The sequence below is a fragment of the Lepisma saccharinum genome, chromosome 13 (assembly GCF_977018435.1).
Source record: "Lepisma saccharinum chromosome 13, izLepSacc3.1, whole genome shotgun sequence".
Classification (NCBI taxonomy): Eukaryota; Metazoa; Arthropoda; class Insecta; order Zygentoma; family Lepismatidae; genus Lepisma; species Lepisma saccharinum.
This window is the reverse complement of record NC_139241.1, coordinates 10,767,674-10,781,870: the sequence shown is the minus strand read 5'-3', so window position 1 is coordinate 10,781,870 and position 14,197 is coordinate 10,767,674. Positions and strand designations below refer to the sequence as shown.

Genomic DNA, 14,197 nt, shown 5'->3' with positions numbered 1-14,197 from the left:
TGCGAGTTTTTTTTTTTTTGTACAATCTGCTTGCTGCAGACAGAAAAAAAAATCGCGTTGTCGCTAGCGAGTGGAAAATTCACGTACTCAACCAGTAGTCAGTTGAGAGACTACGTTCCTGATTGGCCGTTTTTACTTTCTACTTCTTTATTATTATTACTTTGTGGAACATTAAAAGTTTATTTTAGTCTTCGAACTTGCTTTTAAAGTTAATTCCCGACTCTTTTATGTGTACAGTGTTGAGGAGGAGGGAACAGGAAGAAGAGGGTACTACGTGAATCAAAATGGCGGAACTTCCGTTTTTACATGTGCTCGTTCTTGTGTGCGGCTTGGTGAAAAAATCACGTTGCGAAAAAAAAAATGCGAAAATACAAGTATTATATTGACATGTGGGTGCGAAAAGTATAGTTATAAAGTGTGAATGGACTGTGCAACGGTGACAAATGGAAAAATTGAATATTTAAGTGACAGACTCGTCCGAGTCAAGGTGCCTTGGTTTCAAACGGTGAATCGTGATAGCATCGGTTTTCAGTTTGCCACGACCATCGGTGTATTCCACCAGATAGGAATTGGCGTCGTTTTGTGAAATTATTTTCCCTTGAAATTTGTAGGAGGAGGAAAATACCTTGGGTACGTGGGGATGAGGGGTAGTGTCCAAAATATACACTAATTGTCCCGGGGAGTAGGTTGTTTGTTGTGTCTTTTTGTCGGCACATTGTTTTTGCTGCTCAAATCGCTTTGCTAAATGTTTGTGTGCTAGTTCTCGAGCGGCTTGGAGTTGTTCTATTCTCTGTTCATTAGAGTGGATAGTGGTGTTGGGATTAGTAGGGAGAACAGCATCTGCAATTAACCTAGGGTGTTGTCCAAATAGTAAAAAATAGGGGGAGTTGTTCATGCCAAGATGTGTACTTACATTGTGAGCATGGGTCGCGCTAGCCAAAAGTTCATGCCATTTACCTTGTTTTTGTACCACATAAGTTTTCATGATGGATTTCAAGTAGTGAAAAGATGATTCGACTACACCATTTCTGAAGTGGGCAGCAGTATCAACAAATTTTAATGTGACACCAGTAATTTTGGATAATTCCTGTATTAATTTGCTACAGTTGGGGGAGCTCCTGTCAAGCATAATCGTCTCTGGAAGACCAAAAATGAGAAAAACATGCGAGACAAGGGCGTTAGCTATTGAGTTGGCATCATGGTTGGGGAGGGTTGTAGTTATGGCAAATCTGGTACAATTGTCAACAACGGATAGAAAATATTTGTGTCCTGTGTCAGAGTTTGAAGTCAGTGGTCCACACACGTCAATATGTATTTGGCTAAAGGGATGACTAGCGGGTGGGCTCGTTTGCAGTGTATGTTGTACGGCTCCGTGAGCTCTTTTTGCTACTTGACATTCATTGCATTTGCGTACTGCAGCGTACACATATTTCTTTAGATTAGGCCAATAGTAGCGTAAAGAGAGATGGGAGTATGTTTTAGCAGCACCTTGATGTGCGGCCATCATTTTGTTACAGTGAATTAATTGAAACACTTCTTTTCTTAGTTTTTGGGGAATACATAACTGTCTTCTATAGCCTGGTGAAAATTTAGTGTTCCTATAAAGGATTCCGTTGTCAAGAACAAATGAGTAGGCTGTTTTCTCTAATTTGTGATCGGCATCTGGGTGGTTTTCATGAATTTTGATTAATGCTTGTAAGTATGGGTCCTCTCTTTGTGCCGTACCTATGTCAAAGTCATCGGATTGTAACACGAAGACTTGATTTAGTATGTCCTCCTCGTCTGTGTCAAGGGAAGTGTCTTGTGCTGTGTCGTTGGGCAAGGAAGGGGCTGGGTCTACAGGATTCCTCGATAATGCATCAGCAATACCATTTTGTGATGATGGGATATGGTGGATTTGGAAGTCGAACTCTTGGAAGAAGAGTGATCTTCGAGCAAGGACCCCGGACAACTGTTTTGTTGTTCTAAGGTAAGACAATGCATGGTTATCTGTGAAAACTATAAAGGGTGTGTTGATTAAGAAGAATTTGAATGATTTTAGGACATAAAAGGCTGCTGCAATTTCAAGAGAAAAGACATCTGCTTTTTTCTCAGTGTCTGTAAGGTGTCTGCTGCAGAAAGCTATCGGATGCAGTATTCCATCAGTATCTTTCTGCATAAGACAACCGCCTATACCCTGGTATGACGCGTCGATGTATACGCATGAAGTCTGCTTTGGGTCATAAGGTCTAAGAATGGGTGCGGAAATAATTTTGTCTTTTAATGCCTCAAAGCTTTTCTGATGCTCTTCATGCCAATGAAAGTTTACTTTCTTTTTGAGTAATTTGAACAAACATTCTGCGGGTTCCGCAAACCCTTGTACATAGCGTCTGATGAAATTGCATATGCCTAGGAAAGATTTCAAATTCTTCTTAGATTTAGGTGGAGGGAATTCTTTGATTGCACGCAGGATGTGATCAGAAATTTTAAATCCCTTTTGCGACACGAGATGGCCTAAGACTGGAATTTCCTCAAAGCAAAATTTACATTTATTTGGCCCTAGTTTCAAATTGGCTGCACGTAATTTAGCAAAGACTTTATGTAAAACTTGTAGCATTGCGTCAACTGAGTTTGTGTAGCAAATTATGTCATCCGTATATGCTGATATCTCGGAACTATCTATGCCAGATAGAGCCATAGACATTACATTGTTCATGACCTGACTACTTGTCTTCAATCCCATTGGCAGTACTTCATACTCGTAATTTCCACAATTACTAATTGCAAAAGAGGTCATTTTCTTCGACCTTTCTGTTAATTTTACCTGAAAAAATGCCGATTTAAGGTCAAGGGTTGTGTAATATTTCTTGCCTGCCATGTCTGCTAAAATGTTGTCAATGTTAGGTGTTGGGAGAGAAGAGGGCTGAATAATTTTATTCAGTGCCCGAAGGTCAGACACCACGCGGAACGAATTGTCTCGCTTGCGCACTAAGAGAACTGGGTGTCGGAATGGACTACCTTCTGACCTGCGAATGATGCCATCTTGTAAGAGCTTGTTAAGCTCAATTTTCATTTGCTCTCTAAGATTCAAAGGGATGGGGTATTGTCTCATATAAGGAGGGTGATTGTTGCCAATGTCAATGTCGTACTCATAAATTGGGGTTGTGGTGAGTTTATCGCCTTTCCAAGCTAAAACATCAGCATAATCAAATACTAACTGTATGATTTTCTGTTTGTCTGCCTCTGATAAGTCAGGGTTAATACTGATGCAAGATGGGTCAAATTTTTTCTGACTTTCCTTCAGTCTTGTGTTGTCTGTATTGTCTTCTGTGCATGCGTATGTCGTGGTAGTCATATCAGTGTTGGATGTGTCTGTCATGTCTACTAGAATGTCACATGGGGTTGCTTGGCCAAGTGGGGTGTTGGATTTGAGTGTGACTGGTTTCTCTGAGGGGTTATGAATTAGTAACAGGGGGGAAGAAGTGTTAAGGAGAGCATGGGGTATGAGGATATTGTATGTAAGGAGTGTTTCCTGAGAGGGTGTGAGTAGGATATTGTGGGGGAGGGGGGGAGTGATGGAAACTGGAACATATGTTCGGGTTCTAGGTTTTAGGGTTACATTTTCTGGGATTGTTACTAAACTGTGTTGGTTGCTAGTAGGGTGTAGTTTAGAAAAAATTACATCAGGGATGGTGTAGGTGTGTGATTTTGTGGGAAGGTTATAGTTCGGAATATGGCCTAAGCGTCTAAGAGTTAACAGGTTAGTACTAAGTGAAATGTCACAATTTTGTGTCTTCAAGAAGTCATTGCCAAGGAGAGGAGGTAATTCTTTGGATTGCACAACTCTAAAAGGGTGGAAGTACCTATATCTTCCTATGTGAAGGGGGAGTATTACAATTTCTGAGATAGGAAGTCTGTTACCAGTGACGCCTTTAATAATGCTGTGCATTTGAATTTTCTTTGCATTGGGTGGAATTAAATGCTGAGGACAAATACTAATTTGGCTTGCGTTGTCAATCATAATTTCTAGGGGGTTATTATTTACATGAGCTTGAATGAAGAATAGGTTGTTTTTTTCAAGGATAGGAACTGTGTCAAATTTTGTCTTGCGTGTGGATCCGTCCCATCGATTCACACGGTTTTTCAGTTTAAATCGCCCTTGTTTTCATTGTTTGGATTATAAAAACAGTCCCTGGTAGAGTGATTTGACCGGAAACAGATCTGGCATTGCGAAAACTGTGAATTTTGTCGCCCCCCGGCTGAATTATTATTTCCACCTCGAGATCTGAAATTACGTCTCATGCCGCGAGTAGAACCTCTGCGATTGCCATTCCCCTGGCCGTAAAAAGTAGGCCGGGTCTGAAATTGATTAGTGTTATTTGATTGTATTTGATCTGCCAGGTTCTGGACAGTGTGACACAACGCTTCAACTTTATTTTCTAATGTTAAGGTTTGCAATTGGTTCGTGACTGAATCTAGTTGGTTCGCTGTTGAACCGCCAGATGGCAGAATTGCGTTGCAAGACTGGGAAACGGCCGCGCTGGGAGAACTAGCAGACTGCGTGTTTGGAGTTTGACTTGAGGGGAGGGAAGGAGAGGCTGTGGGCGTGGTTTGGACCTGCCACGAGTTGGTCGGGAGAGCTGCTGTTACTTGATAAGGTTGCTGCGAAAGAAAGTTGTATGGAGCTTGAGAGATCTGCGGGAGGGGGGTAGGGGGGGAATACGTCACAAATGACGAAGCAGGCTGAGGTGTGGGGAAAGGATGAGTGTTGCTGACCTGTGGTTGCGTACAGCTGGGAAACTGAGGGGAGGCTGTTGCGTAAATGGAATGCATGTACTTAGCGGCATCTATCAGTTTCATCGCTTCACTTTGTTCCTCATTGCGTCTAGCTTGAATCAGCATGTCTTGCCTTTCTTGATTCTGCAGATGTGCAATAAGAGAACTTGTGTCGGTGAACTCTTTGTCTCCTATCGCAGCGATGTGTTTAGATCGAAGTCCCGACACAACATAAGAAAGGATTTGAGGGTTCGTCGCTTGCGGGAAGAATTGAAGGACGAGATTTTTCTTACGAATTACGTAATCATGAATGGGTTGGTTAATTTCCTGCTTTGTCTCTAATAAAATTTGGATGGGCATGCTGACTAGGTGACTGCCTTTAAATAATGAAATTAATTCTTTTTTGATTTGCGGAAAGGTGAGGGTGTTGAAGTTTGGCTGCTTCTTGAGATCGTTCAAAAATGTGAGCGCTATGTCTGCGAGGAACAATGGCAACATTTCGCGTTTTTATTTTCCTCCCACGCCAAAGCGCCCGCAATGCTATCGAACTTTTCAAAAAACTGCTCAACTTCTTGAGGGTTTTTTCCTGTGAAGGGGGCGGGGTATAAGCCATGGGGTATATTTACGGACATTATTGACGGGGATGGATTGATAGTGGTAGGGGTAGGATTGATGGTGGTAGGGGTGTTAGTTTTAGGTGTACTGGTTTGGGGTTCTGGGTGTTTCTTTTTTCGTTTGGGAGTTTCTAGACCACCTAGAAACTGTGGATAATCGGGATGTTGAGCCTTGGATCTGGTTATTCGGGGGGAAGGAGCGGGGGAATTAATAGCGGAGGCTAAGGAGAGAATCTGGTCAAGAGAACGGTCTAGCTCTTCGTGAAGAATAATTTGGGATTCGTTCATGCGAATTTAGGGAGGGGGAATTTTTTATGCACTTATTCACAAGAAATGAAAGATAGTGAGCGGAAGAAAAAAAATTACAAGTGGGGAGTTTATAATACGAAGTGTTTTATCGAAAAAGAAGAACTTCTAGGGTTGCTGCTGTGTGCGGCGGGGATTTTAGATTATGGGGTTTTGAGTGACGTAAAAAAAAAAATTAAAATTTTATGGAAATCCACGGAGTGGATGTAGCGTGACGTCGGGTTAGGTACGGGATCGAGTCACGCCGGGACGTAGCTCAGATAAATACAGTAGGTCTTAAGTTTGACTTGGCTAACCACCTCTACCCTTAAGGAGGCTGATGAAGGATTGTTGGGAGCCTGTGTTGTTGAACGCTACTCACCCCTTGCTGTTGGTCTGGCCCTCGGCTTCTGGCGTCGGCGACGGTGACAGGTGTCCGCTGGAGAGATCGAAGATGACGATAAGAGACGGCAGGCAATTCGGCGACTTGTTTTATTGTTGCAGATTCTTCGGTTGGCTTAATCCGGACTGCTATGGACTTCTCGCTTGTTGCCGCCTCGTGCTGTCGCGATCTCTCAGCAGGCCGTCGTCCTCTTCTCGTCGATCAGTTTGGTGGTGATATTGGAGCGAAGTGAGAGATCGATTTACTGTCTCCAGCGGTTTTATTCATTGGATTTGAGTCATAGGTTGGTGGACTTTGCACCTCCACTGTGCACCTGGGGTATCCCTGGATGCAGATGGAAATTTACATTGGAGGTGCACTCACCGCTGGCGAGGGCCGTTGCCTTGCTGACTGTGCAGAGCCGAGTGGAAAATTCTAGTTGCTCGGCTCTGCATCCGGTGGAATGTGGGGTGAATGAGCGTTCAACTTGCGAGCTTCTGAGCGATGTTTGAGGCAAATTAATGTTTCGACTTTTATGCTCCCAATTCCTTCATCAATAACTTGCTTTGTGCTTTCAAATCAATAATTTCGAAACGGGAACCAGAAAAATCATAACATTGATTCAATTCTGAGTAGATTGTGTAACGGGTTAACGTTGCATGCAACTTTCTGGGAAATGCGTGGAAATATTGAGGGAGAACATTTTTGCATGCTAGGCAGACACGATAACTGTACACAAGAGGAAATTGTTAAAACTCCACAAGGACATTGTATATTCCCTCATTAAATCGAAAAATTTGATTGCGTGACTTCAGTTTCCCGATAAGACACTCAGGACGTGGACGTCAGAAATTTTGCCACCAAAAATCGAGATTAAATGTCGAAGTTTTCGGGTTCGACTTCCAGCCTTGGCATGGGTGAGACTCCCTTCATCCAATCATCATTCCTCTTCATCGGAATTAACCAAAAGTGGCAAGAAAAGTGACGCTAAAATACAAAAATACAAATTACTACATATATTCATAACTTTGCGCCATGTGACTGATCTGGTGTGTGGCTGAGGCATTGCCCCCCCCCCTCCAAACCACAGACTTCTAACTTCAAAAACGAGATTTTTTTCATTTTCCCCAAAATATCGTTCACCTGTAGCAATGAACATAAAAAACCAACCATTGGCCCACATGCTATATAGAAATATATGAATTATTATTAGTTGGTTGATTTGGTGTTTAAGTCCACTTTATGCACAGTAAGGCTAATCGGGACTGGACCTACAGTTTAAAGTGGGCTCCGAACCACTTTTGCCTCCACCGGGTATCGAACCCGGGACCCCTTGATTACAAGGCGACGACGCTACCACTGTGCCGTCGGGGAGGCCTTATGAATTATTATTATATTATTATGTCTTTTATGCTGCTGACACAAAAGTTTTTAGAAAAATAAAAAGCGGCTTAAATGTAAAGTGATGAGATGTACGAGAAAGACGTACTTTGTTGTTTCCAATTATTTTATTAAACTTGCTGTAGTAATAAGGATCTAGGAATAATTGTTGATTCTTCCTTCTTATTTGATGGACACATAATAAAATAAACTTGTAAAAAAAGGAAAAAAGTTACTAGGTTTTAATTTTTTTTCAATTGCACTTAACAAATTTGAAACTTTCTGATTTTTATATGTCACAACTGTAGTCCAATACTTGAATTTGAATATGGTTTTTAATTTTGGAGCTTAGTTGTGCGTACAATGCCATATGGTAAAAAGAGAATATATTCAGAAACTAGTTGTCTGGTTATTGTGTATGAAAAATGAATTGTAATTTAACATGTAAATGTTGGAATATTTTAATTTACAAACTGTGTATTTAAGACAGACAAAAATATAAGTGTATTTGAACAGAAAATGCTCTCATCAAATTGACTATTTCTTGAGAGCTATTGCTTGCAAGATCCCTAAATATGGGACTAGACAAATGTATCTGTTATTAATAAATTCTAACAACGGTGATCGGCTGATGAAAACCTTTCATAGATAATTAAAATAATAATATGTTGCTGTGAACGTTTGAGTTTTTGTTTGAAGTCCACTTTTTGTACAGATAGCTAATAGCGCAAGGACGTATTTAGAGGGGGTGCAGGGGGTCCGGACCCCCCCCGAAAGACTTACCAAATTCTAAAATAAAATAATGAAAATGTACTTTTCAGCATAACTGTATTAAATTGTACTATAATCGATGGTTATTTATTTCCTATGCATTCAGAAGGCAAGGGTTATTACTATTATATTTATTATTATTATATTTGGATCATACTGCTTTGAAGGACAGTACAAATTAAGATTTAAGCACACTACTACTAATGATAATATGCAAGAAATATTCATCAGGAACTTTACATTTCGTCAACTGTATCTAACATCTTTTTTTATTATTGGATAAATATTCAATTCATTATCTATTTGACATTAATTTTCTTGTATTTATACAAATTTTGGCGATCTTAAGTACACGCAAGCTAGATAATAAATACATGATGTTAGTTATAGCCTATATATAGGCTATATATATATTCTTATACCATATTTTTACGTATTAGTATAATAATAAAATTACAATATTAATAAATTTACATATTTAAATAATATTTTATTTAATTATAACTTATTTTAATTTAGACATTATTATTTTTATTATTATTATTATTATTATTATTATTATTATTATTATTATTATTATTATTGAGACACTTGGTTCGGACACCCCCCGAAATATATTTCTAGATACGTGCCTGCTAATAGGGACTGGATCTACAGCTCAAAAAGTGTGATCCGAACCACTTTGTACGTCCACTGGTCATCGAACTCGGGAAAAATTGATTACAAGCAGACGACGTTACCACTACGCCATCGAGGAGGCCACGTGTTGATGCGGACGTGGTGCTGTATCTGGTCATCGTTGTGCTTAACACTAAGCAAGAATAAACTATATTATTATGTTATTTAATTATTCAGCAGGAAGGTGAACAATATCTAGAAGCCAATAATCTTCCATTTTGTTTTTCTAGAGTCCTCTTGTCGACCGCCATCTTGGCATCGCTTTCGCTGTGCTCCCAGCCTCACTTCTCTACGGAGCAAGGGTCGCCAACGGAAGCGGCCTTCGTCGAAGGTATCATCCCAGCTAACTACAGCAGGTTGGAAGCCCCTCCTCTTATCAACGGTAAGTACATTGCCTTTTTTGAGGGCTGTTTGTGGTCACATTGGACCCAGCTTCTGCTCAAATTTTACATTCCCGTGTTCCAGCGATGTATAGTAGTCACATTGCATCAGAAATATTGTCAGTGTGTTTGTAGAGTTGGATGTGCTGGATGTATTGGAATGGTACTGTCCGAAAACCCTTTATTGAAAACAGAGTCCGGTCTTCGGGGAGGGCAACTCGGGCACTTGCCTGAGTCCCCGCGCGTCAGGGCCTCCGCGCCATGCCACTCATATACAGAATAAAATTAGATAAGATATTTATTATCATCGGGAAATACCATATTAAAATACTTTTTAGACGATAAAGATTTTCTGCATTTACAGTGCATTAATGTGTACGGTTAAAAGAAAAACAAAGCGCCTTTCACAGTTCAGAAAAATTGTATATTCAACTTTGCTTCGAGCAACGATTCACACAATTTCCGTGCTTAAGAACAATCTAGTTCTATGTTTCTTCTTTCTTGTGCTTTGAAGTGCAGAAGCTGCCCATTGATAAGTTCATCGTGTTCATAAGTTCATCATTGGTCATTGTTAAGTCAACGTCAGGAAATGAAAACAGCAGAACAAACTCTACAATACATTCGGCATCTTTCAGACTCCTTTTCAAACACATATATTGCATTCAGAATTTTGTTGACAATACCTGCTACCAGCTTTAAACAGCTTTAAATATCTTGGATATATCATAAGTAGAGCTCAGATAGTTATGCACTAAAAAAACGCAAAATATGCATGCAAATATGCACTAAAAAGTGTAAAATATGCACTTAAATATGCACTTTAAAAACCCGTTTAATTTATAAATGCTGTATACTACAAACTATGAAAGATTACATGCCAGGCAATGAATATGAATTATTCTGAATGCTCATTCGATACACATATTTTTTTTTTTCAATTAATATGGTTCTGCATTAAATGAAACACAATACATTACAGATCAAGATCATGATGTCTCAAATTTTCGAACTTGAAACTCCTTCAGTTTTCAGCTAGAATAGTCTTATATTCAGAAAACACACGTTCCACTTCGCAAGATACAAGTGGACGTATTTTAGAGCAACAAAGTCAGACACATCAAGTTCCAGGTCATCCACACGTTGTCCATTTGTATGCAGAATTTTGCAAACTTTCACCATTGTTGCAAACCCACTGTTCGTCTTCAATACTGCATCCAATTTCTGTACATACACAGGATCTTCAACCTGAGCGAGGGCCTCTTTAAGTCTTCTATAATTTTGATGCTTGTTTGAAGTTGTTAAAAGAAGAAAGACAGAGAAAAGATAAAGAAAAGAGAAGAGAAGCGAGGAGAATGCAATGCGCCTCTTAGGCCTCCTCCACAGATTCACTGAAATTGATACTCCAACTTCTCTTAGCCTGTTTTTCAAGTCATTCATTTCTCCGATTCTCGAATACTGTTCTCCAGTCTGGGCCATGGCTTCCAATACAAATCTTTCTAGCATGGATTCCGTCCTCAGCTTCTTTACCGCCATTGTTCGTCATAGAATTCCTTTTTTGCGGCATCTTCAGAAACCTGACATCCTGACTACTTTGAACATTCAGTTACTGCAGACCCGACGCGATATGGCCGATATGAAATTTTTCTATAAAATCATCAATGGAAAATTAAGAATTCTTACAGAATTCAACTTCAGAGTTCCCTCTCGATCAACCCAAAACACTGAATTGTTCCACACCTCCACAGCTAGGCTTTCCCTTATACAGCGAACTCTATTCCACAGGCTGCCCCAGTTCTACAATAAACTACTCACAAACATAGACATTTTTGCCCCTGAAAGCATTTTCCGATCTTCCCTAAAAATGAATATGTAAATCTTTGTTTGTTTCCTTGTTTATGCCTTATGTTTATATTTAACTTTTCTTGTTTTTACCTTAAACCATCTTGACTTGTTCTTGTTATTTGTTAGAGTTTTCAGTGTAAAAAGGCCTTAAAAGTGCTGTATCTGAAACTTTGAATAAATAAATAAATAAATAAATAATTACAGTATATGCTCGGTGTTGGTTGTGGATACAAAAATATGCACAACATCAACCTATTTTCATACAAATATGCACCTGCATATGAAAGATGCATGTTTAGTTAAAAATCCTTAAATATGCATTTGCATATGCAATATGCAAAATGCATAATTATCCGAGCCCTAATCATAAGCAATGCTATGAAATGCAGCGAAGAATTAAAAGTAAGATCTCTGAACAAAGAACTGAGGAAAAGACTAATGAAATGCTTTGTATGGAGTGTAGATCTGTTGGTGCAGACACATGAACATTGAGAACAAGAGAGAAAAAGCGACTGGAAGCTCTGGAAATGTGGTTATGGAGACGAATGGAACGGTAAAATTGACAGAAAAAATTAGAAATAAAACAGTGCTAGTAGTGTAGTAGCGCAGTTCTCTGGGGCCCCCTGCAAGTAAAATATTGGGGGCCCCTTTAGTGACAAAAAATATATGAAACCAGAGTGGGACGGACGTATTTGCGGTAAAAGTAAATTTCTTGAACAACTGGGGGTGGGGGAGCTAGCTAACTATTGTACGTCCTTCGTATTTTTTGCTTGAATCATTTTTTTTTAATGGGGTTACATATATCAGACCCTAAGCCGTCCTCTGCCTGCGTCAGGCCAAGATTCATTCTTAAGAGTCGCTATCATTAGCCTTCTAATACTGATAGTGAGTAATATACTGAAGCAAAATATCACTTCAGTTATGGGGGTTGAACTGGACCTCTAGATTGTCGTTGTGCTGTACTGCAATCTGCTACCTAGAAATAGCCGCGGTCTACAGTCTTGAGAGATAGATAATAAAGCTGCGATGGGATACTTTTCAATGAAAATTTGTCACTCAATGAAATGCCGCTTGGAAGAACTGAGCCTTGCCCCCCCCCCCCCCCCACCTCCGCCTACACACACACACACACCAAAAGAGGTTGCCACAGGCAGTGACGAAGCGTGACATTTTTATGTAGTCATCGCAAGATTTGCCAAACGTCTTGGGTCGATCTTTTAACAGAGAGGGGGCGGGGCACAATATTTCTCTGCGATAAACGCCAAGGTCACTGCCAATTCAGGCCGTGTCCCAAAGGTGCAAGACCGTACTTGAAGCGACCATCCTCCGAGTATGGTCTTGGAGTGTGGTCTTCAGGTCGTGGACTGGAAGTGAAAGTCTTTCGAATTGTACTTCGACTGCAGCGCCAAATAAGATCAGTAGATAGAACTGAGGAAACGTTGTTTCCCTCACGTTTTAAACACTTGTTTATAACCATAGAAATCACATAGCTTTTTCAAATGTTCGTACACATACATTTCCACACTAACCAACAACTTGCTGACCCATAACGCATATTTAACCCGTGTTGCTGGCTTTCTATCTCCGCGATTCAAAACAAATGAGCAACGAGTGTGGATATCACGTGACCTAGTCACCAAGCATCTGTGCTGAGAGCTGCGTATTTGCGTGCTTCTTGGCGCTTTCGAACTGTACTAGGTGACGTACCTTCCGTCAAAACCACACTTCAAGTATGTACTTTGCACCGTTCGGACAGAGCCTCAATGTAAAAGCTCATACCACAGACCTTACGACTACAAAAGACATAATTCTATCCCACACGATGAGAATTATTAAATATGATAGAAACTGAAATGCAAACACCTCAATTGTTGCGTTTAAAGGTAAGAACTAAGAACCTTTATGGTCCGCCTCCAAGGTGAACAATATCTCCAATTGTTGTTTTGATAAAGAAAAACAGATTTCATATCGTTCAATATGTGCTTTTCCTCTTAACAAGTGGAAATAGACATTCGAAGTGGCGTGCCCAGGATTTTCAAAGGAGGCGGGGGGTTACATGTACTTTTTAGTAGTCATTCCTCATTTTGCCATCTTTTCCTGCCTGTCACGATCTTTTTTCTTTTTTTTCTTTTTTAAGAATATTGAGCCTAAGCTGGGATTATGACCCTCACCAATCTCTCCTTGAGCACGCCACTGGACACGCGGAATAATCTTGATAGCTCCAGAGAAACCCTGCCGTAGCTGTAAACACGGGGACGGGGGCTAAAAAAAGGGCCTGTTATGACCCAGGTTCGGCTGTTCTCGGCACCGGCAGAGACCAGAGGGATTCGCACCATTCTGCGATGAGCTGAGGCTTCTAACACCATTGCCTTCAATAGGAAACTTGGCGGGAGGGTTCGGCGCGAGGGGAAGTACTGGGTCCTCATTTCGATGCGCTAAGATTACCGAATCTCTTGCGTCTTTCGAGCTGCTTCATACTGTCGCTTGGCTTATTTCGCACAAATATGCGAGTATTCTGACTTTTTTTTTTTTTACTTCTCTAAAATATTTAAAATGCAATATTTTTTTTATCTTGCTTGGTCATCGCCGCATCTTCCGATGACCGGACCTTTCGACTCTGGCCACAGGTTAGTGAACCTCAATATCATTATTAAATTTTAACGCTGCAATTTCTTTTCGATAGACCATTGATCATATATTTCTTAAATACTTTTTCATGAAACAAGAACCATTTTATAGATCATCAGTGCTCGAATTTGCATAATCATTCTCCTCCACCTACTGCATTGTCTTCAAGTTGTTCCATACAAGGATCCTTCCTTCTATCCCCAAACTCGAAGAAGGATATTATTCGCTACTAGGAATTTCCACTTCGAACACTGCAGATCACAAAATCGTAACACATGGGAAAATATGAACTAATTCGAAAGAGGAAATGTCTACAAAATTTCAATATGTAAGAAAAATTAACTTCAAAATTACACAAAATAATGGTCACCTTTAGCTCATGCGGTGTATACCCTGCGTGGCAGAGGAGGAGATAATGGCCCTAAGGGTAAAGGGATAATTGCCCCTGGGCTCTACCTCCTGAATTTTGGGGCCCCTTTGAT

The 14,197-nt window shown here is 40.2% G+C and overlaps 1 protein-coding gene across 2 annotated transcripts in view; it reads left to right on the top strand.

Moving 5' to 3' along the window:
- Nucleotides 1-14,197, top strand: part of LOC145997167 (glycine receptor subunit alpha-4-like) — a 286,186-nt gene that overhangs the window by 167,824 nt on the left and 104,165 nt on the right. For both annotated transcript variants that reach the window (XM_083133850.1, XM_083133851.1), the window contains exon 2: nt 9,096-9,247. In XM_083133850.1, coding sequence (XP_082989976.1) covers nt 9,096-9,247 — 152 coding nt within the window. The remainder of the gene's footprint in view (nt 1-9,095; nt 9,248-14,197) is intronic.